At 46.8% G+C, this 24,969-nt stretch overlaps 1 protein-coding gene across 2 annotated transcripts in view; it reads right to left on the bottom strand.

The window, feature by feature from the left end:
* Nucleotides 1–19,656, bottom strand: part of LOC142761707 (uncharacterized) — a 30,083-nt gene extending 10,427 nt beyond the window's left edge. For both annotated transcript variants that reach the window (XR_012889162.1, XM_075884444.1), the window contains exons 1-7: nt 19,387–19,656; nt 16,619–16,725; nt 11,246–11,358; nt 10,541–10,759; nt 9,389–9,682; nt 8,058–8,212; nt 5,556–5,708 (exon numbers count right to left, since the gene is read on the bottom strand). Coding sequence is in view for 1 of the 2 variants with exons in the window: in XM_075884444.1 (XP_075740559.1) it covers nt 5,556–5,708; nt 8,058–8,212; nt 9,389–9,682; nt 10,541–10,759; nt 11,246–11,358; nt 16,619–16,626 (942 nt within the window). In the remaining variant the exon portion in view is untranslated. The remainder of the gene's footprint in view (nt 1–5,555; nt 5,709–8,057; nt 8,213–9,388; nt 9,683–10,540; nt 10,760–11,245; nt 11,359–16,618; nt 16,726–19,386) is intronic.
* Nucleotides 19,657–24,969: the final 5,313 nt, after the last annotated feature.

A 24,969-nucleotide genomic window follows, 5' to 3' on the forward strand; every position in this document is an offset into this window, starting at 1 on the left:
GAGTACCTTATAGTGGGGCTATACCCAACAAGGACGCCGCTCGCACTGAGAGCCCGTGCTTGGCCGTTACTGTCGCCATTGTGCTTGCTCGCTGTGGACCGGCTATTAAACGCCTTAACATTTTGGTGGAGAGTGCTGTGCCCTTCAAACATCTTCGGTTCACATTCGATGCCCTTGGAGCTTAGATCCCGTACCGTGCCTTCAACCATGCAACAAGACGCCGCCCAGCAAACGCTTCCTCCTGCGCCGACGCCATGTTCCGGTGTCCCCCGCATCCGCGACCCACCTGTCTTCACCGGCGCGGATGGCACCGACATCGAGGACTGGCTCGTCATGTACGAACGCGTCAGCGTCCCCAATCATTGGGACGAGGCAGGTAAACTCGGCAACCTGGTTTTCTACCTCGCGGGTGTGGCTGGCATGTGGTATAACAACCACGCGTCTGATTTCGCAACCTGGTCCGATTTTAAGACCGCTATCACCAACGTTTTTGGCCGCCCTGCCGTTCGTAAGCTGCAAGCCGAGCAGCGCTTACGCGAACGCGCCCAGCAGGCCGGTGAATCATTCACCAGCTACATTGAAGACGTCTTGGACCTATGCAAGAAATGCAACGACAGCATGTCCGAATCAGACAAGATCCGGAACGTCATGAAGGGCATTGCCGATGATGCCTTCACGATGCTGCTGGCCGAAAACCCAGGCACAGTAGCTGAGGTCATCACGCTGTGCCAGAGCTACGAGGAGCTCCGCCGGCAGCGTTCGATGACCCGTCGCTCCACACCACGAGATGCAGGGCTTGCAGGCTTGGAGGCGAGCTGTGACCAGGTGGCACTGCTGGCAGACCTCAAGTCCTTCATACGTGAGGAAATCGCACGGCAGTTCTCTCTCCTGCCCTTCGCCCACCCACCGGCTGCTCAACAATCGGCCACTACCATTTTCCTTCCCATCCGCCGAGCGATTGAGCAGGAAATAGCGGAGGTTATGCCTGCGTACCACCCACAACAGCTTCCGGCTCCTGTATCCCCAAGTTACGCCCAAGTGGTCGCCAGGCCGCCTCCAGTCGTTCAAGCGCCCGCCCCACTGACTTACGCCGAAGCTGCCGCACGACCTCCATCCTTTGCAGCGGGTATTCCGGCTACGTATGTTGACGTGACCTCTCAGACTCAGCTCCAGCACCCCCTGCAGCCTTTCCAGCCACCGTTCCGTCCATCGGCTCTTGCGTCATGGACAAGACCTACCCTGGCGAACCGATGGCGCACATCTGACAACCGGCCCATTTGCTTTGCCTGCGGTTACGCCGGCCACGTAGCACGTTATTGCACTCGCGTACAGACGCCCCATATCTCGTCGCCTGTTGCTGGCCAGATTAGGCGTACCTATCACGAGGAAACGCCGTCTATGCCACCGCCAACTCGCCTAGCTTCATCTTCTCGTAGGTCACCGTCTCCACGACGTCGTTCCCCGTCCCCCATGCGGCCAAGTTCAGCTGCTCACGAGCGGGAAAACTAGTCGTCGCAGTCCCCGAGGCAAGGACTGCGATGCTATCGCATTGTGAAAGCCCACAGAGCCGCCCATCTAATGTCATTGACGTGCTTGTGGACGGTGTTCACGCATCTGCTCTTATTGACACAGGAGCTGCAGTATCCGTTATGGACGAAAAATTTTGCCGCTTGCTTCGTAAAGTGACGACGTCAATTTCTGGATTGTCCCTTCGTACCGCCGGTTTGCATCGTATCCATCCTACAGCAGGGTGCACAGCTCGCGTTGTCGTTCAGGACGTTCTGTATGTCGCCCAATTCATCATCATTCCCGCATGCTCTCATGACGTCATCCTGGGGTGGGATTTTCTCTCCCGCAACGACGCCGTCATCCATTGTGCCGCCGCCGAAATTGAACTCTCCCCCTTCTCGCATTTGACGCCGGAAGACAGTTCTTCGAAAGTGAGCAAGATTCTCGTGAAAGACGATACCATAGTGCCTCCAAGATCCACGATGGGTGTATCTGTCTACTGCGCTGGACTCTCCGACACAATTGCACTCATTTCGCCATCCGACCGTGCTTGCCGAAGGAAAGGGTTGCTAGTACCTTTCGCGACCGTGCACATCACCCAGGGCAACGCCTCTATTTTCGTGACCAACCCATCCCCGTACACTGTTACCTTGGTTCGAGGGGAATGTCTCGGCAGAGTGGAACCAGTGGATAACGCACAAGTCCTGGACGTACCTGATGACTCGCGTTGTCCCAGTTTGCGTACCATCAGTGCTGTTTCCACTTCTGATTCGTCATCTCCTGATGTATTTGGCCCTTGCATTGATGACAACTTCACGTCGGTACAGCGTTCCCAGCTTCTGAACCTGTTGCGAGAATATCGTTCTTCTTTCGATGTCGGGCGAAGTTCTCTCGGTCGTGCGTCCGCTGTTACGCATCGTATCGACACTGGTGCCCATCCACCATTACGGCAACGTCCCTACCGCGTGTCGCCTGCTGAACGTCGGGAAATTAACGAGCAGGTTGATGATATGCTCAGACGCGACGTTATTCGGCCCTCGGACAGTCCATGGGCGTCTCCTGTTGTTCTTGTTGCGAAGAAAGATGGTTCTGCGCGGTTCTGTGTAGACTACAGACGGCTCAATAAGATCACTCGCAAGGATGTTTACCCACTGCCGCGCATCGATGACGCAATTGACAGCCTTCCCGGAGCCGAATTTTTTTCTTCTCTCGATCTGCGCTCGGGGTACTGGCAAGTACCCATGGCTGATGACGCTCGACCGAAGACTGCGTTCATCACACCCGACGGCTTGTACGAATTCAACGTCATGCCGTTTGGTCTATGTAATGCACCTGCGACCTTTGAGCGCATGATGGACACCGTTCTGCGCAACTTGAAATGGCACACGTGCTTGTGTTACCTCGATGACGTTGTTGTGTTCGCTCCAGATTTCTCTACGCACCTCCAACGTCTGAAAGAAGTTTTTGCACGTGTCAGCAATGCCGGCTTGCAACTAAATCTGAAGAAGTGCCGCTTTGCAGCACGGCAACTCACCATCCTTGGGTACGTCGTGTCCAAGGATGGCATTCTTCCTGACCCAGCCAAGCTTCGGGCCGTGGCCGAATTCCCCAAACCTGCGTCCGTCAAAGAACTGCGTAGTTTCGTGGGCCTGTGCTCGTACTTCCGACGCTTCATACGAAACTTTGCCACGATCATATCACCGCTGACGAAGCTCCTTGGAAGTAACGGGTCCCTCAATTCGTGGTCGTCTGAGTGCGACGACGCGTTCGCGAAGCTCCGCCATGTGTTGACATCTCCTCCCATTCTACGCCACTACGACCCTACGGCCCCGACGGAGGTGCACACAGACGCCAGCGGTGTAGGCCTCGGCGCTGTCCTGGCGCAGCGCAAACCCGGATTCCCTGAATATGTCGTAGCATATGCAAGCCGTACGCTCACGAGAGCTGAGACAAACTACACCGTCACGGAGAAAGAGTGCCTGGCGATCGTCTGGGCTCTTACAAAGTTTCGACCGTATTTGTATGGTCGCCCATTCGATGTCGTCACCGACCATCATGCACTATGCTGGCTTTCATCCTTGAAGGATCCCTCAGGCCGTCTCGCCCGTTGGGCTCTTCGTTTACAAGACTACGACATCCGCGTGCTGTACCGCAATGGACGCCAGCATGCTGATGCCGACGCCCTCTCGCGCTCCCCTCTGCCTGAAGGTGATGTGCTCTGCTCAGTATCTTCGGCTGCTGTTTCTGCCATTGACGTTGACATAATCGCTACCGAACAGCGAAAGGATAATTGGATCGGCCCGCTGATCGACTTGCTCTCTGATCCATCCGCAACGCCATCCACGCGTGCATTGCGTCGTCAAGCTCGCCATTTTGCCATTCGTGACGGCCTTCTACACCGACGCAATTACGACGCCGACGGCCGGCAGTGGTTACTCGTGATACCCCGCAGTCTGCGGTCAGAGATATGTGAATCCTTCCATTCTGATCCGCAATGCGCGCACTCTGGGGTATTCAAAACCTACCATCGCATTCGACAACGCTACTTCTGGCGCGGGATGTACCGCTATGTGCAGCAGTTCGTTCGCTCTTGCCTCACTTGCCAACGCCGTAAACCGTCAGCTCACATGTCGCACGGCAGTCTACAACCGTTACCTTGCCCTGACCGTCCATTTGGGCGCGTAGGTATCGATTTGTATGGACCACTTCCTCTGACGTCGGCTGGTAACCGCTGGGCCATCGTTGCCGTTGACCATTTAACGCGATACGCCGAAACCGCCGCTCTCCCTGCGGCTACTGCGCACGATGTTGCGTCCTTCCTGCTGCATCGATTTATACTGCGCCACGGACCACCCCAAGAGCTTCTCAGCGATCGAGGCCGTATCTTCTTGTCGGAAGTCGTCGAAGCCATTCTGACGGAGTGCCATTCTGTCGACCGCAAAACTACTGCTTACCACCCACAGACGAATGGCCTCACCGAACGCTTTAACCGCACCCTCGGCGACATGCTTTCTATGTACGTCGCTGCCAACCACACTAATTGGGATAATATACTGCCCTTCGTCACCTACGCCTACAACACCGCCCCTCAGAGCACGACTGGTTTTTCACCTTTCTACTTGCTGTACGGAAGGCACCCGTCGCACACCATGGACACGATACTCCCGTACACGCCGGATCCATCTGAGTGTACACCTATTTCCGAGACAGCCAGGCTTGCTGAAGAGTGTCGCGAGCTTGCCAAGACTTTTACGACGCAAGAGCAAGAGCGGCAGAAGAGTATCCGTGATGCCAGCGCCACTTCTGAGCCCACGTTCCTTCCTGGTGCGCTTGTATGGCTCTCGATCCCGACCTCTGCCGCTGGCCTCTCTTCCAAACTACGTCCCAAATACGAAGGCCCCTACCGTGTCATCGAGCGCACCTCACCCGTCAACTATCTGATCGAACCCGTTGAACAATCTTCGGACATGCGCCGCCGTGGGCGAGACATCGTCAACGTGGAGCGCCTGAAGGCTTATTATGACCCGCTCATAATAACAAGCTGTTAGGTCGCCAGGCGGCTCCCTCATCGACCCCGGGGTAATTGTAGCGAAGCCTCCGAACTATGAAATGGGTCGAACTCTTGAGTACCTTCTAGTGGGGCTACCCAACAAGGACGCCGCTCGCACTGAGAGCCCGTGCTTGGCCGTTACTGTCGCCATTGTGCTTGCTCGCTGTGGACCGGCTATTAAACGCCTTAACAATATATATATATATATATACAGAAGAATAACTTCGGTTGCTGCAAGGTTATAAATAAGTAGATGCGCTTTCACATAACAACTGTTTATTGTGCCGACGTTTCGACGAGAACCCCGTCTTTTTCAAGGCATAATCCTTGAAAAAGACGGGGTTCTCGTCGAAACGTCGGCACAATAAACAGTTGTTATGTGAAAGCGCATCTACTTACATATATATATATATATATATATATATATTCATATGTACGTCAATAATATACCGATACATAAGAATAACAAACGTAATATATAGTGGACAGAATGCACCTTCTTGTACGATAGCGAAGCAAAGCCGGCCTTCAGAAATCCACTTCCATCTAGTTGAAACACTGTCTCTTCAACGCTGTAGCTGAACGAAGATGGCATGTTGGGCAGTCGTCCTCTATTGGGCCTGTACTTGCAGTGCAGTCCCTCCGGAATCTGGGGATTCAGCAAGAATAATTGAGCATGTCTTCGATTTCAAGCCACAGCACATCATACAAACAGCCACGTCGGGCGACTTCACAGCCAGAGTATGTATACAAGTACGAATTTAAATCAGGAGAAATTTTGCATGAAAGCAAAAGCACGAAGGTATCGAAACTCATTAAAAGAACAGGCGAGATTTTTCTTGAGCCAGTGTTTTACGGCGTGATGGAAAGACACCCCTAAGAATGTTAAACCTGCAGCTGCCGATTCCAAAAAGCGTGGGAATATCTTATAATTTTCCCTACTGAGAAGCCACTATAAAGTAACAGTGTCTCCTCCAGCAACGCTGAACAGTGATTTAGAAGCCCATAGACTTCCTCGTAAGCTGTTCATTATCGTCAATGTTCTGCTGCTGTCACAAAAGCGACTGCAAACAGCTTGCGTTTTTACATATTGAACCGTTTTCATATATATATATATATATATATATATATATATATATATATATATATATATATATATATATATATATATATATGTGTATATATATATATATATATATATATATATATATATATATATATATATATATATATATATATATATATATATATATATATATATATATATATATATACATATATATATATATATATATATATATATATATGAAAAGCAGGTAGAATAGCGTGATAGCATACTTTAGTACTCTGTATTAATGCTTCTAAGTGCTCGTCGTCACGTAAAGCCCCATAATTTAGCGCGTGCTCGCGAGCCAGGCGCTCCTGGTGCTTCGACTCATCAGCAGGTGCCACTAGCCTTTCAGTTTTCAATTTTTGTGATGTCGCTCATGAGCATCGGGTCGTGTTGGACGCGATGGTGGCATCCGTGCTTTGCTCAGTATGAACGAAGGTTTATCTGCACATTTTAAAGTTGCATTGCAAAACTTTTCCAAGCAACCATCGAATCGCTTATTTAAAGAGGACCTATAACACTTCTCCAAGTAGCCATGAAATGGATTCACCAAAGGCCACTTGCTGCCGCACGAATTCACCGTTGCAAAAATATTCATAACCCATAGTTACAAAAACTTGTCGTACGCCGTAATTGCACTCTCTCTTCCCACGACCTGAATTCCCGGCCGCGTGCTGCTATTTATTATTTTGCTAGCGTGTTCTTGGGAGCTTCGACTACCGATTGGCAGCGTTTTCTGACCAAGCTCAGAAAGTGTTCTTGAATTGAGCTTATTGTGTCTCAAAACTAACCGCTGCAAACATGTTTTTAGAATACGTCAAGTACGAGCGGAGATAATTTCTGCACGCTATAATTGCTTTCTCTATCCTCCCAACGAGTGCACTGGAAGCGGAGTAGGTAGGGATGGCACGGGAAAGGAAGTTACGTCACGCGCGCATCAGGACCTTCATCACTTTCTTTTTTCTTCTTCGAGCGGGCGGCCTACTTTCAGTATCATCGCGAGTGACAGCGCGGGCTCGTGGTGGCCTCCCGCGGTGGCCTCAGTAACTATACAGCCCACAATGCTCTACTCGGCTTATGTCCATGAATTTGGCTATAAGCCTTGGTCGTTTGGGTTCATGACATCATTTGTAGAAAAAAAAAGAGAACGATTTTCAGCTGTGTGAGTAATAAGTGTTGATTCCAGGCTGCTTGCTGCGCTCTGATGTTTGGCTTGCGCTGTCTCAGGAGCCTTCATTTCCGATCGCCAGTGCTTTCTTACCATGCTAAAAAAGTGTTGCAGGGCTCCGTTCAGTTGGAAAAGATAATTGAAAAAAGTGCACTGCTGTTTCAACACTATAGCAACGATTAGCCGAATACAACAGTAAGAGTTCACATCATCAAAATCATACGCGTCTTCGTTTTCGTGCTGTGTGGTGGAGCCAAAAGTTATTTATCGCGACTTTGGTACATAAAAATAGGTATTCGCATTTAATGAGAATAACATGGTTCGTTTTAGCCAGTGCAATCGGCAATCTTTTCATTAGTGCAGTTATTTCAATTCGTGGTCGTGGTGGTTGTCTGTGCTTTTAAGGAAGCTCCGACGCTAAAACTCTGGCCCCATCGAACTATAATTATGTAGGTCGTCTACTTGCCAAAAGCCAGTTTCTGAAGGTATAAGATTCTTCCGTGTTTTTACTAATTTATGTTGTTTGGTTAACGAAATTTTGAATGAGAAGTCTATTCTCACAAAACTATGACGGTAATCATTGCCACTTACATTACAACGGCTGCTTACAAGACCACCTCGTGATCGCAACTGATTTTTTTTTTTCATTCGTTAACCGAAGATCTTGAGTCCTGCGTGCTATCGTTTACTTTTCTAATGATAGCCTGAAGAATCGTTACCTGAAACGCATCAAAGGCGAACTTCGGGTCTTTCTCGTACCAAGAAACATACATCATTGCGTAAATATCTTGTGCATTGTTATTAATGTCGGGTCCTCTCATTTCGATATAAACTGGCACTCGCTTGTCTCCGCTCGGATAAGAAAATGGTAGGGCTGAAGAGAGAAAGGAGAGAAACATTACAAGCAAAGTTCAACAGATAAAAAAATAAAGCATGCAACTCTTATGTGGTGAGAACACTGTTTCTTAAGCATTCTGCTCTAATGACTCAAGTGATAAAAAAAGGAGATACGTTATGAGTACGCTCCACAACCCACAAGAATATTCATAACTATAGGTGTCATAAAATAAAATAAATTTCAATATAGCGGATGATTACGATATCTGAAATTTCAAACGCGTATTGAAAAGTCTTGCTTGATTCGTATCTGCCTCCATGATTCTCTATTAAAGTGGCTCAATGTTTGTTTGTTTTAAACATTTGGCAAGTAATCAGAACGCTTATTGTACTGGGGAAGAAAATGGAGTGATGTACGTGACGATCGCTCCGAACGACACTGGTGCACCACAGCGACAGTTTCGGCATAGGCTCACCACTTTGTCAGAAAACGCAGCGGGCAGATAAAGATTTCAAGCGGCTGAGTACCAATTACTTGATTTTAAGTAGCCAATGTAGAACCTTGCTCTCATTCAATGCTCGTGTACTCCTGGAGCAAACAATACACCTTGTCACCATTTAAACGTTACGTGTACGTTGTTGCGCACTATCGCCTCTGTATATACATCGAGCGCAGCACTGGACACTCGTGAGCGAAAGTATATAGGCCATAGAAGTGCGAGCCGAAGTCGCTGTGAGATGCGAGCCTTTTGATGTCGAGAGCATTGCTTTGGACAAAGTGGCAACGCTCTCAGACAGCGGGTGACTCGCCACCAAACCGTGTCGAAGGAAAATGTAAATGGCCGGCAATGGTCCGTACACGTTTGCTCACGGCTGCACGTGCACATGACGTAAAACTGCTCTCATGTCTCTTTATTTTTATTGCCCTGGCTTCTTATAGAAGAAGCCAATTTATCATCTGGAAACTCTTCAGCGTGTGTGCAGAAGGCCAAAAAACCGTTTTCTTCGCTCCCTCCACCTTTTTTTTTTTTTGTGAATGGAATGGCTGATTAAGTTATTGTGTGGGTAAATGAATCAGGAAGCATAAAGAAGGGAGATACGGGCAAGTACTGGTAAAGTCTATAAGAATGCCATTACGATCAATCAGCCTTGATGACGTCTAAAGCTGCGAGTCGAAGGCAATTTGTCACATCGTCAATACTTAGGTTCTTACCGTTTCCCCAATAGAAGTTCGAGCGCAGTGAAAAATTCAGATAGTCTTCATTCACGCATCCTCGGAAAATCTCGGATTGTATATTTCGGGTCTCTTTGCCAATGAAGCCCTCTAGGTAGGTGTAGTTGTACGGAGGGCCGTACTTCAACGCTTGGTTGGACGTGGGCATACGCTGTGGTCCGGGCTTAGCTGTCTTCGAGAAAGGGTACGACAGAATCTGAAGCGCAGGCTTGAACTTCGTCATTTCAACAGTCTCGCAGGTGTCTTCAATCGTTGAACTCCAGCCACTGGTTTCTGAGAGAGAGATAATGTGACAAGCGGAAAAAAGCTGACTCATTGAAAAGAAAAAAAAAACGACCTGTTTGCTAAACTCCACCGGGGTAATGCGTAAAAGGAGCAGCTCAAATGTAATGATCAAATATGCATTTGATCCAGCTCAGCCCGGGACCAACCAAAACACAAAGCCTGCGACAACGTGGCAATGTTGCAAGGCATAAAAAATGACCTTAACGATGGTTAGCCCAGACTGCCGTGATTTTTTCGCAAGTAAATTTTCTAAAAAGGTACAATAATAAACAGCAAAAAAAAAAAGGAAACCAATATGAGGAACGGCTACACAGGGCTGACTTTCAACTAAAACATGTCTCGCCCGTTTTTCCATTTTCCTCCTCATTCCCTTTACCCCTTTCTGTCTCAGGTTTTTTCATGCTGTTTATTATTGTGCAGAAATACCGATTAGCCCCGCTTACCAACTCTACAGTGTGTCCCCAATATCACGCAGCTTGGTTAAAAAAAAAAAAAGAGAGAGGAACGTCATTACGTGCCATCACATGCATATATAGTGCGCATTCTTTACTAAAGCCGCTAAAACCATGTTTCATGATCAAACGCCATTCGTTTAACTCTGCAAGTGTAAGCGACACAATCGAGGTTTTACCTGTCCGTTAGAATTGAGGTGTTTATGCTAATGCGAATCTAAGAAGTTGATGTAGTACGTTATAGGTCTGATGAATTGTATACATCAGCTGCCGCATTGAATTTCCGAAACTGGCAAATGGTGACGTAACAAGGACCGCTACAGGGATAATGCATCCCGTATAACTCAAGGACCTTTGCCGGACCATTTGTATTAACGAATTAATTGCTACTTACCGGGTCTGTATAGTCGATAGGACGTGACCGTTCCTCTGCCGTAATCGTAAATGTCGACAAACTGGACGCCGAGAACAGACGCTGATATTTTCGCTCTCTTGCCGTTATAGTCAAAGTACTCTTCAACCCATGCTGGGTGGTTTGAGTCTATGGTGTTCATTTCGTACTTGGCAATGTAACTGTGGCCGATTTCAGGTGGCTTTGGCCGGTCACCGTCACCTTGACAGAATGCGAGCATGAATTTTCGTGAAATGTTTTTGCAAATAGTGGGGCTTTGCCTAAATAGTGTGCTTGAGATGTGTAAAAAAAAAGTAATGAATAAATATGTTCTTAATTCATCCATGAACAGCAGGAAAGCATGCACAGGGCGTTTTCGCTTTGTAATTGTTATTTCGTTCTTGAGTGAGCGTGTGTGTGTGTGTGAACAATGCACGAACTGAAAAATGAGAGCTTATATCAAGTTGCTCTATTTAGGAGTTTGATACTGCGTTAGCAATGTTTCTGTTATATTTACAAGGTAGTTAAATGGCGCACGAAATCATTTTAGCTCTAAGCGAAATGTCGTTGGTTAATAAGGACGATGAGTTACTGTATCGCGTCGGGTAATTATGGTTTTGTCACAACTGTTGGGTCAGCGTTATCAACAGTGTGATTTTGTATACGGGCGAGATAAGAGCGAAAGATTTTTTAAAGGATTGGAGTTACCGTAGTACGGGACGATGAATATATCATCAGGCTTCTCGCTGCAACGTCCTGCGGAGTATGGAATGTAGCAATGTGCTCTCAGAAGAGTCACACACACCATAGCGCATTTAAGCCTGCGTCAAAAGAAAAAAAAACGGAAGTGTACACCTGTGAGCTTCGTTCACACAGGGAACGTCAGGTACCACTATGTGGTGTTCTTTTGTCCAACGTTGTCACTGGTGCTCACAAAAGACATGCACTAATACGAGCAGTACGCCGCGACAAGCGTAACGACATCAATCTATACAAGGACATGTGCTCCCTTTATTCCCTATTCAAAGGTCCCTAAAACAGTTTTGACAATTTTGTGCAAACACACTGAGCCGGCAGACCAAGTCTCAAGGGTCATTTACAGACTGATTTCAGCTATCTGCGTAAACCTGTATAATTTATGACAACGCTTTAATGTCACGAATCGCTGCAGGCCACTGCGGCTCGGTCAAATGCGTTTTCACCCGTCCATTCATAGTACGACAATGCTCTGGAAGCGCTACGTGAGAAATTCTGCTTATCGCGTAAGATCGGCTCAGAGTTGCTTTATATGCTACCTTTAGGTAGCAGAGTTGCGCCACTGCTTCCAGGTGCCGCTCACTGTCCCTTTGACGATTTCAGCAACGCTATTGGTCCACGTTGTCATAGATGGTTCATTTGCACCGCGGAGAAGCCTTCACTACGCGGACAACGCCGATACTCTGCAGATTCCAGGCAGCTCAAGCGCGATTGACATCAGCTGTCGTTATTCTAGCCGCGTTTCTTCATTATTGTAGCCATGTAGCTTGCTGGTCGCGAGAAATGTGGTAGCAAATGTATTCTGTGTTGTATTGTACTACGTACAACCCGTGAGATCAGATGCGGGTGCAGTGGGTGCTGCTATAGAAATATTCTGTTTAGTGAGAAAGGAATAAACGCCTGACTTTTTTTAAAAACTATACCTGGCACAGCAAAGACTGCTCTATTTGTATTACCCACAGATGAAGTGAATACTTTATACATGGCGAGTTTGTCTGCGTGTATAGGCTGCATACGTCGAAATTCACCTAATTGGTAAAACGCTAAATATAAATGAACAAGTTAAACTAGAATTATTCGAATTGGCAAGGTGTTGCAGCTAGCGCGTGATTTTAATGCAGCTATCAAACCTTAAGCGGATAGAATATTGGACGCCACAGGGCTGTTGAATAACGACTCACATCACCTAACGTGAGCCGTGCGTAACACGGGCGTCGCACGGCTTTTCTCGATTGCTATAACCCCCAGCCTTTCAGCTCGATTCAGTTCAAAACTATAAAACTTTAGCTGGATTTCTCACACATTTAACAATTGAGGCCAGAGCGACGAAAAAATTCTATCCTTAACTGGCTCGATCGCGATCAAAAGAGCAAAAATAATTTAGTATCTGTACATAGACATGGTTCGGGCATGTAGCACGTAGACAATAATTGCTGGTCATCAAGGGTAACTAACTGGATTCCCAGTGAAGGCAAGCGGGCTAGGGGGAGAGAAAAGGTTAGGTGGGCAGATGACATTAAGAAGTTTGCGGGTATAAATTGGCAGCAGCAAGCACAGGATTGAGTTGACTGGCGGAACATGGGAGAGGCCTTTGTCCTGCATTGGGCGTAGTCAGGCTGATGATGATCATGTTGACATGAAAACAACAACAACAAGAGAACAGAAGACGGAGCTAATGTGGGGTCAACTATATATATATATATATATATATATATATATATATATATATATATATATATATATATATATATATATATATATATATGAGCGGCTTTCCCGCAAGACATTTGAATGCAAGACGGCCCACCTTGGCGCAATCCTGCTACCTAAAAGTACCATATGCAGTAACTCTAGATGGATGGATGAATGGATTGATATGGCTGTACCCTTTAGATCGGGTGGTGGCTAACGCCATCAAGCCGTAATACTTAGTGAACCAAAAACTACATTTATTTTTTTCCTTTAAATAGTGAGGTTGAGGACTCGTACTTTGCAGTGAACTGTTTAATTTTCACTCGTGCTTTCACTTTAGCCACAAATCAGATAACCTCCTTCTAGTTCATTCTACCCGCCTTAAGTCTATTTTGCCCTCCCGGTCCCTAAACCCCAGTGCTTTGAAAAACTCTGTGCCATCATCCTGAACTATAAGATGAAGCCCTTTACAGAACATTATTAAGTGTTCGGATGTTTCTTCCTCCTCTCCACACGCACTGCATACTGTGTCTACCCCTTCGTATTTGGCCCGATATGTCTTGGTTCGCAGTACTCCCGTCCTTGCCTCCAACAGTAGAGAACTACCCCGAGTATTATCATAGATCCTTTCCTTGGCAATTTCCTGCTTGAAAGTTCGATAGATCTCTAGTGCGGACTTCTTAATCATGCAAATTATCCACATATCGGTCTCATCTTCCTTCACCTTCTTCTTAACCGATAATTATATTTGGTTTGGCCCCTGCTGTTTTCAAAGTATTTACCCGTCAATTTTCTGGTTCGCTTCCTCCATTTTGTATCCACATTCTTCATGAACAAGTAGCTGAAAACCTTCCTATCCCAACGATCCTCCCCCATTTCTCTTAATCGCTTCTGAAATTTTATCTTGCTGCTAGCTTCCCTGCCCTCAAATAATGTCCATCCCTTATCACCTTGTACTCCTTGATTTGGTGTATTCCCGTGAGCTCCCAAGGCAAGCGTATATCTATTGCACGTTGCTTAATTTCTAACCTTGCTTGAACTTCTGATCTCATGCGCAAGACCGCATTGCTTAACGTCCGACCAAGAACCGTGACCCCTTTCTATATTCCTCTCACAACATCATACCTATAGTAAAGTTCCACAGTGCCCTGTTTTTCATCACTGCTACATTCCTGTTGCCCTTAGTCGTCACGTATATTTCGTGTTCCCTTAGGTACTCGGTCCCATTGCTTATCCAAACGCCCAGATATTTGTATTTATCTGTTATCTCTATGGTGACCTCCTGTATTCTAAGCTCATTGGAATATCATTAAAAACATGACTGCTGCTTTTTCCTCACTGAATCTAAAATCTATTCTATCTTCCTCATTACCACAGATGTCCATCAATTTCTGCACATCTTCCTTGTTGTCGGCCATTAGCAGTATATTATCTGCGTACATCAATGCTGGTAGGAGAGCCTCGTTCCAGATAGGTTGGTAGGAGGGCGGCCCTGTCAAAGCAAATATCAACAACTCCGAAATATTCGTCTATGTTACCAAGACAGTGCTCATGCTGCCGGGCGCACTGGGCGATGATCTCCAAAATAGCGCACAACTTGTCGGTATACAATCACGGAAGTCATGACTGAAGTTTCATGAATGGGCGAAGCTCAAATCGTCGAGTTCGCTCAAACGAGCTCTGTGATGCCAGCGTGTACCATGAGTTGCGTATAGGTAAGGCAAGTGTGAGAAGCAGGACATGACGTAATTGTTCGTAGCGGCTTTGGTACACGGCGTGTCGATAAATTTGTGCTGCGAATGGTTCGATGATGTTCTATTCTAAATGCTGACAAAACTCTTAACACCGTAGAAGGGTCCCTTTAGAGAGGAATAGGTTATTTATGGCGGATATAGGTTTTGTAAAGGCTATTGACCGGGAAGGGAGGCGACGCTCTCCAAGGCCGAACCTGTGACCTTCGAATAACACGTCCGATGCTTTACCAACTTAGGTACAGAAGTGGTCATCTTCCCGTTTATTTTGTTAGGTATGTATGCGAATCGAAACATGGGAGTGTCAAGGCTGCTATCAGCCATGTCGGCGAGTGCGGAGCATTTCTTCTACCTGTTGGCATCACAATGTGCTCGATCCTTTTTATCCAGAAACCAGCGACTCAATAATTCGTCTCAATTCAATTAAAACGTTTTCCTTATCATAACCGCCAGTTTTAGAGTCAATCCTCTGTTGTGGGTAGGAAGCGAGAATCAACGCAGAGGCAAGCGAGCAGGCCATCGTACACAGGAATATTTTTCATAGAGAAGGTTCATCCATACACTTTGTTTCTTTGTGCGTGCCTTTGTGTGTGCTGTATGTATGTGTACCTGTGCGCGCAAAAGTTAAAGAATATGACAGCATATCCACGGGGTGAATGATGGAGAGTGGGGCGAAGCTGGGTACGCACGCCGCTGCCGCGCCGCTAAGGCCTCCCGTTCTCGTTCGCCGGGATCTTGTCGGCGCTGCCACGCAGCTTCACGGCACGCTTCTGCCTCGCGCGCTCGCACATGGGGCTTCCGTCTTCGAGCACGAGCCATCGCCGCCTTGCGCGCTCGTGCTCTGCAGCCTTGTCCCTCCGCCGACCTTCTGAACGCGCGCGCGCACCAAATCGGCTTGTTTTTTACTACACCGCGCCCTCTAGCGTACGGCACCGCTGATGAACACGCGATCGCTAACGTCTTCGTGTGACGTCATTCCTATTTTCTCGCAAGCTCGCACATCAGAGTTTTATCTTCGAGCGCGAGCCACCACCACCTTGCGTGTATCATACTTTTCATCGGCAAACCGTGAATCATCTGCTGGCCGCGTCCGTCATAGTCTGTCTGTCTGTCTGTCTGTCTGTCTGTCTGTCTGTCTGTCTGTCTGTCTGTCTGTCTGTCTGTCTGTCTGTCTGTCTGTCTGTCTGTCTGTCTGTCTGTTTGACGCACGGACGGACGGATGCATGGATGAAAGCATGGATGGACGCATGGATGGACGCATGGATGAACGCACGGACGACGAATGGACGCATGGACGAACGCAGGGATGAACGGAAGCAAGAACGAATGGACGGATGGAAGCGCGGACGGACTGACGGACTCTTCGCCCCACTTATCACCATTCACTCCATGGATATGCTGCGATTTTTTTTTATCATATACTACGAATAACGTCCTCCAGTATCGTACCATTTGCATTTTTCAGCGTATATGTATTTAGTTATATGCACAAGTACCGCCCTCTACGGCCGGTTCAAGAACTATCGAGAGGTGGCTATACGTACGATGACGACGGGACGCTCAGCCTACGACTTAAGGAGATTCGCTCTTAAAATTCCGGTAGTGGGTTTTTTCCCCCTACTTCCATAGTTATGCCAGTGTATGTTTAACAGTTATCCCCGGAGTCTGCCAACAGATTTACGCAACAACACTCGTGATCATCCCTAATACACTTGGTCACGCGACAACAGTGTTGCGCCAGGCAGTTTAGTGAGTGGAAGTTGTTAGTACTGTGTACGAGCTTGCGAACTAAAACGTAATGAGCTTTTACTATTACGTATATACATGCTGCAGTGCGTATACACTGTAAAATAACTTTTACAAATTGTTTTTTTACACTTACCAGAACATAGCTGTTTATTGTGAGAACGCTCCTTGCCGGCTTTCTTGTACGGCAACGACGAAGCGGTTTGTTCTCCCCACGTGCTATCACCGATGGCCACCAATATACTGAAAATCCGCAACAGAACCTTCATGTAGTAACCCCAGAAGCTGTAAACCATTCGTTCTATTAAAGAACGGGGCCAGTAACAACTGAACATTCGGGTAACGGGCAAGGAAAGCAAAAAAAAAAAATCACAGCATATCTATGGAATGAATGTTGATGAGTGGGGCCAAGCATCCGTCAATGTGTCCGTTCGTACGTGCGTCCATCCGTGCGTCCATCCGTGCGTCAATACATCCATACGTGCGCCCGTTCGCGTGTCTGTTCGTGTGTCTGTTCGTGTATCCTTCCTTGCGTCTTTCGGCCCATCTAGTGAACCGCCATCTCGCTGCTTTTTATCTTATAATTATCATATACACGTACCGCCATCCAGCGGACAATCCAAGGACTATACGAGAATATGTGCCACATTTATGCTGTCAGCGCTTTGTTAACCCCGAGAGCGTGGTAAAGACGTCGTGCTACGTTTTTCGTAACATGTGGACATGCGGATATGTGCCCGAGGGCGGGTTTGTGCCACTGGTATGTGGGTATGCGCCATAGGTTACGCACTACAACGGGGAACGCACAAGCCACGCCATAAGGAGCTTCGTCAACGATAATTATAGTATGCGAGGGTAAGATGATTTGAAGGATACAACAAGTTGGTCATGACATGAATAATGTCGTAATCCCGTCCCGCGCGTCGTCAAACATTTCCCACCAGACATAACCGTGGGTGGATATATGCCACTGGTATGAGGGTATGCGCCACAGGGGATCGACAGTTCATGCCTACCTGGGAATGGCGAGAAGGGACATGGTCAATATTAACGCTTGAGCGTTAAGACAAAACTGACGTCGGCTGCGTGGACCCGATGAATGTAAAAACAAATATAAGGGTCCCAGCACAGCAATCAATTCCAGCATTCTGTGTGGAAACCAAGTATTCTACCGCAGAGCCATGCCAGGTCTCGCAACTGCTTTTCAGATAGACCGCAATCTTCGTGAAGCGTCGATTGGGGGTGCAGTGATGACTATCCAATTTTACAAACATTACAATTGTACTCGTATGATTCAGCCTTCACGTCAGTTAACGTCAATTGTAGTTAAGCACAACGTACTGAAAGTGATTCAGAGTGTATATCAACCAAGAAATGGCCCGAAAAGACGTTGGTAATTTTATTTTGAGAGCGTTAAAAAAAATCTGTACGTCTCCACGTAGTGAATGACGACGTGTGGGTGAAGCTATAGGTCGGGAAGTCCGCGATGTCTACTTGGAGTCGCCGACTCTAGTACAAAGGACGGACGAATGCGCGAATGGACGCAAGGATGGATGAACGGCAGAATGCGCAGACAGACAGACGGACAGATAGCCGGACAGAGAGATGCATGGACGTACTGACAAACGGTGGTGGGGGTGATCATATATTGTGCTGTTGTATAGTTGATTACACACAAAGTCGGATGTCTACACACTAGTTTTTGTTTTGTACAGGTGTTCAGTTTTGGTTTCTGTTTCGTGGGGCGTGATGGGCGCCAACTTTGTTGGTCCTACGAAGCTTCGCTCTTAAAAGCTGGCAGCGGCAGCGTTGACCCAACTAACGCATAGAACAAATATTATGGTTCCAACTGGAATTTAACCTCACATTTGGCGTGACAATCAAGCATTCTACCACGGTGCCATGCTTGGTCTAGGAACTGCTGGTTTTCAAGTAAACCGTAATGTCCGTGAATCGTCATTTGTGGTTGCAGTGCTGGCTTTCCAGTCTTATAAGCTGTACATACGCACTTCTATCATACATTCGTCACCGTCCATATAACGGCAATTGTAGTGAAGCGCCAGGCACTGAAGCTCATTTGTCTAGCAGTGTCCAGTTCCGCCATCCTCGCTGGCACAAGCGATACATATCAGCTGACCACTTCTCATCATTCCTGCCAAATTTAATGTGAATATTTCAAAACACCACTTGACCTTTTTCACACAATACATTAAAGACGTTTTCTATGTGGAAGGAGCCTCCCAAGATCTCGTGCTCATGACGAGAAACGGAGGTGTCAGTGACCATTGGCATCGTGGACAAGGGATGCAAAATAGCCAACACGTAATGACATCATCAATCACGTAATTACGTTGAGTTGGCAAAATTTGATGACGTAACTTCGGCGCCGTTGGGACGTCACGATTACGTCACTGTGTCATGTGACGACGCGATCACATGATATCGTCGCTTGGTCAAAGATGGTCCGATCGCGGAGGCAATGCTAAACCACGTTGGGGGCAGAAAGCTTTCGAAGGGTGGCGGCTCCGGACCAATGGGGGTCAGGACCAATTGAGAAGAAAAAGGTGGCTTTCACCTGCCAGTCTACTTCTATTGAAGCGTAAGTTCCGTTGTAAGTGTTTCTTTTTTAATTTAGCAGGGACATTTCTTCAGGGTATTGCAAGGAGTACACCTTTGGGCTAGACATGTCTCCCCATCTTTGAAATAAATAAACGTTTGCAGTAACGAGCATGCATTTATCCATATATCCGGGGCCTTTTCGCCTTAAATTACAATGGCGAAGTTATCACCGTTCCACATGTTGCCTGTGATGGTCGGGTATATACGCGCCCAGTTATGTGCACATGCTTCCGTATACATATAAAACGATGAATAATAAGCGTACGGAAATTTAGCAGTACTCACCGCGCTAAGGGCTCGCCATTTTTTAACCCGGATGTCAGGTTTAACCCGGATGTCAGGTTAGTGCTTCAATTGAAAGGCAATAAACTGCACCTTTATGAAGACGAGTGTCGTACACTTTGATATCAAGCCATTTCAGCAGCTTCAAACAATATACGTGATCTGCAAGTGTGTTATCTCTCACTTTTGCGCGTGATATTGCGGCCAAATGAAAGATAGTACCCCGCAATTACACAAAGAGAGATCGAACGTTTCTTATCTCTCATTCGTTTAGTGCGGACGCAGTGATGCCGTCTCGCAATGAAAAAAAAGAAATAAAGGAGGGAGAAATGACACGCCTGCATAATCACACTCTCTCTCGCAGAAGGGGAAAAAACGATATCTTCACTAATCACTGGATGTGGGCTCCCACCTGGGCATATGTAAATGGGTCTGTATATCTGCGTGTGTTTGTGTGCGTGAGAGAAAGATAGAGCTACAGAGAAAGTGGAGGAGGAAAGAGAAATGGTGGGAGGTATCAAACAATTGACAATATCTTTCATCGTAGGGCCCTGGAGTTGAGCAAGCAATGTGCATTATCTATCACTGAGCGCTTGCTTTTTTTTTCTTTTACTTGGAGCTAACACTCGGATTTTTACCCATCTTATACTCTTTCTGTATAGTCACTGTGGTATTGAGATGTCGCAATGGTGTGGATGTCAGCAGTCGATCCTGTCGGCAGTGCCCGAGCGGTGTGAAGACAAGTAGGTTAAGCGATATTTTCGCGTCGCTGTTCTGACAACTTCATGGGCACAGAGCCACTCGATGAACACGGGCACCACATAACACTAAACTTCGGGCTTACAATTTCTTAGCTTTTAACTTGAGCGAGTGCTTCGAAATATCTTCTTTTGGATCATCCATAGTTGGCCATGGAGATGAACACTCTTTTTCACCTATATAGTTCAGAATGGGAATGCTGGGCCAATAAGTATTTGAAATGACTCTTTAGAACAGTGTCAGTGTCATTTAGTGTCTTTGCAAATCGATCTTAGTTCTTAGCATCAGACTTTGACGGCGTACTATGCATTCATTGCTTTGGGGGATGCCGATATTTTTAAACGATGTAGGTTTGGTCCAAAATGATTTTTTCCAATAATAAATATTCATTCTGAACTATGTGCAATGAAAATTTACTTTATAATGCTTATTATGGAGCCGTATATATATATATATGCACCATAGCAACGTAGTCAAAGTATCTAGTAACGTTGAACGCAGCCTTGGCAGCATGGTAGTAATCGCTCCGTTTTCGCATCACCCGACATTAAGCATTACCCTGTGCTTAACGTTTGTGACGTAAGTCCTAGAATTCCAAATCTGTTATTTTTCAGCGCACCGGTGGCAGCTGCAAACGTGGTCTGACCACGGAGGTCGCGAAAAGGTGTATTTCGTGAATTTTAGCTGATGCACAGTCTCAATTTTTGTGAAAGGGAACACGGCGACGCATAGACTGCGCGATTGGGCGGCTGCTGGCAGCACGTTCAAGCGGGAGCGATGGCAACCACTGTCTCCTTCTGCGTCATCTCACGGTGAGCAGAACAACCATTCGTTGCTGATGTAGAACAGCAAGCTTGCAACCCCTCTCACCTCAAGGCAATTCACGGCTCTCACGTAATCGCATTGGAGGGGGATGGGGTCACATTCATGCCGCTGGTTCCAGATCAGCAACGAATGGTTGTTTTGCTCACCACGAGATGACGCGAAAAGAGACAGTGGTTGCTATCGCTCCCGCTTGAACGCACTGCCAGCAGCCGCCGGAGCGCGCAGGCTACGCGTCGCCGTGTTCCCTTTCACAAAAATTGAGACTGTACGTCACTTGAAGTGGGTGGTGATGATGCTGATACTGTTATCGTTCCCGCGGAGGAAAAATTCGTTCGTGTGGCAACGTCCACGTTTAATCATTGAACTAGACCTCGTTATTTTTTGTTTGCTACAAATATATGATTTTAGGTAAGACTCCTGCTTTAGGTATGTGCCATGAATACCATATCAACAACAATAACAACAAACGCAGTTCATAGCGACGAAACCTAACTACGGCTATCAGGATGTCCTTAAGCGATGGCCGCAAGCACAACCGTCGTCACCCTTTTGAAGCTAGCGCTGTTATAGAAACCAAACCGCAAGAGTTCAGCTATGAACGCGTCGGCGCTAATTCCAAGCCACGCCGCATTGGCCAGCGTAATCACCATCGGCATCAGTTCGAGCGCGTGCCTAGGAACGGTCCTACTTCGTTCAGCCGGCTCCCAAGCCCGGCCCGTAAAATTCTCGCTGCGCGCCCGGCATGAACGTCGCCGGGCCGGGATCGCAGCGGTGATCGACTTCGCTCCAGAAAAATCCCCAAGCTCGAGTCCCTACCCGGCGAGCATTCCCGGCTCGACCACGCTGGCAGCAAGCGAGGGCTAAAGGACGTCGGTGCACCATGTCAAATGACGATGACGGTAAGCACTGATGCATTGACCGCCTTCCTGTGTAGATAAGAAAACGCGAGGTGTGTGGCAGGCCATCGCAAGTGTATTGCAGGTTGTTGCGAGTCGTTACACGCCCGAGTGTTATCACCTAGCTTTGTTCAATGTAAAGGAACTGCCGTTCAGGCCCAGCTGCTGCTCGTCGCGATTTTGCGTACATGCAGGGTTTCAACTACACGAGAAATTTTTTACGCGCACATCGGTCGTGCGGATGCAACAGAAACTATGCCCACTCTCGCTATTCTCTTGTGAATAAAGACCGTGGCAAGCTAGTGCAATCAGCAGTTATGTTCCAGATCCTTACCAACACTCGCCCCGCCGCGGTGGTCTAGTGGCTAAGGTACTCGGCTGCTGACCCGCAGGGCGCGGGTTCGAATCCCGGCTGCGGCGGCTGCATTTCCGATGGAGGCGGAAATGTTGTAGGCCCGTGTGCTCAGATTTGGGTGCACGTTAAAGAACCCCAGGTGGTCAAAATTTCCGGAGCCCTCCACTACGGCGTCTCTCATAATCATATCGTGGTTTTGGGACGTTAAATCCCACAAATCAATCAATCAATCAATTACCAACACTCGTTTACGGCGTCACAGCGGTCTTCGTGTCGTTCCTTACGCTGTTCTGCAATGTACCCTCCAAGTTAAGTAATGCACTAAGCATAGGTCAGTAAACTCGCTGATGAGTAGACTGATTCAGAAAAATTGAGGCTTAGATTAAGCCATGAGTGCTAGTATATAATAGCGGGTTGTGGTTGATAATATTTTGGTCAGTTTGCGTTTAAGCGAGTTCCATTTAGGAAAATCTTGAGTCTGTATCCGAGTGAGTCCGGTTGACGAAAATATTTTGTAAGTCTGAATCGAAGTGAACCCCAAGCGCAACATTTATTTCGTGAGTGAGTATGATTGAGCTACACATTTTACTGCCGACTGTGATCCTATGTACTCATCTTCAGCATTACTATCAGCTTTATATCGGCTTATGTGAGGTCTACTGACACTGATTGATTTGATTGATTGATTGATTTGTGGGGTTTAACGTCCCAAAACCACCATATGATTATGAGAGATGCCGTAGTGGAGGGCTCCGGAAATTTCGACCACCTGGGGTTCTTTAACGTGCTCCCAAATATGAGCACACGGGCCTACGACATTTCCGCCTCCATCGGAAATACAGCCGCCGCAGCTGGGATTTGAACCCGCGACCTGCGGGTCAGCAGCCGAGTACCTTAGCCACTAGACCACCGCGGCGGGGCATCTACTGGCACTCATTGTAACGGACTTGCGTCCATGTGCTCATTAATCAGAGCCATCATTTAGAAACATATCGTGTGCAAGTGTTCAATAGCCTTGTACCTATAGGTAAATGCTCTGCAATTCAGTAATCATATGAATTATTTTAGGGCAGTTCATGGTGATTTTCAGCGGGTTGTTGTGTGCCAACAGGGAAAAAATCATGGCTTCAGTGATCAGGCCGCGTGACAAAAAATATAGAAAAAAATTTAAGAAACAAAAATATTTACTTCTATATGCCATGCTGCCAGTAAAACATTGTGAAGTTTATTGCGAGAGCTCCTAAGAATGAAATATTTTGCACTGCTATAAGTGTACTTCCGTAGTGAAAGGTTTACTAGAAGAATGACAGCTAGCTGTCGGGCAAGACTCTTACTAGAGACGTAGTGAATTCAAGAAGTGTCCAGGCCGCACGTGCTTTTGCTGGGTTGTCTGCTAATAGAAATGAAAATTTTCTATTGATGAATTATCAAACCTACCAAGCTTCGCTTGCACCAGCTGTTGAATGGAAAAAAAAAAACTGTCTCGATACCCAAATATATAGATGACGTCGATGTGATGTTGATGGAGGTGGGTCTCTGCACGCGAACTTAAGCATAATTTTTTTCTCTATCCCCCACCGCTGTGGTCTATAGTGGGGAAGGTATTCGGCTGCTAACCCGCAGGTCACGGGATCAAATCCGGCAGCGGTGGCTGCATTTTCGATGAATGCGAAAATGCTGTTGCCATTGTACTCATATTTGGGCGCACGTTGAAGAACTCCAGGTGGTCGAAATTACCGGAGCCCTCAAGTACGGCGTCTCTCGTAATCATATGGGGGTTTCGGAACCTAAAATCTCACTTATAAACCAATCAATCATTTAATCAATTGTTTTCTCCCTATTTTCATCGTCAAGAAGGAATATCTACCGGCTGCACAAATACAAGTCTGAAAAGCGAAGACTACTCTTTCTTTCTATACTGCAGTTGGCTAGACCTATCTCTGTAATATCTCTGGAATTAGTTGCGTATATAGAACACCTAGTGTTTGCTAGAGGGTGGTAAACGGTCAAATGATACTCGATGTCGCAGGTCGTGCAGAAATATATACAAAGCTTTCACTGTAAAACTATTTGAAGCTTTCTGAGTGCTATTCTTACGATCTAGTGATACTGATGCTTGCTATGTTTCTTTCAATTTCAGAAAACATGCAAGGTAAGCACCATCATAATTGTCCATCTAATTAACCTGGCTTCACAGCCGAGATAAATTAATTGATGTTTGACATCACAGAGCATTTCTGTTCTTAACACAATTCTTATTCTGCATTTTAGAAAAAAATTCGTCGTTCAACTTCTAGAGGGTGGGTGAAGGAACGTGCGTCGTATTGTTTTAGCAAACTTACACTCAAATAACTCGTAGCGTTAGAATGAAATTAAAAGAGAAAAAGAAAAGGCCTTGCGAAATATTGCCGTATGGATATATATACATTATTTTAGGTGTCTGTGACTGGTGTTTCACACTTCGTTTGTCACAGTTGAGATTAACATTGGTTTAAGTTTTCATTTCCGCGTTCCATTACTGCAGGAGCACTCAAAAGTTCACTGTTGAGTGAATGCAATGCGCCTCTTTGACATGGCTCTATTCTTATTCGATAATTGGGCGGAATATACGCGTACGGGGTGTCAAGACTAGCCTCGCTAGCTTTCATTTCACAGTCTGCGTCCTAGACCTTGTACGAACTTCCCAATTTAGATACTAACAACGACAATGTGCCTACGTCACTTATATTGCGTAATTAGTTCAGACTGGCT

The sequence above is a fragment of the Rhipicephalus microplus genome, unplaced genomic scaffold (genome assembly GCF_043290135.1).
Source record: "Rhipicephalus microplus isolate Deutch F79 unplaced genomic scaffold, USDA_Rmic scaffold_32, whole genome shotgun sequence".
In the NCBI taxonomy this organism is placed as follows: Eukaryota; Metazoa; Arthropoda; class Arachnida; order Ixodida; family Ixodidae; genus Rhipicephalus; species Rhipicephalus microplus.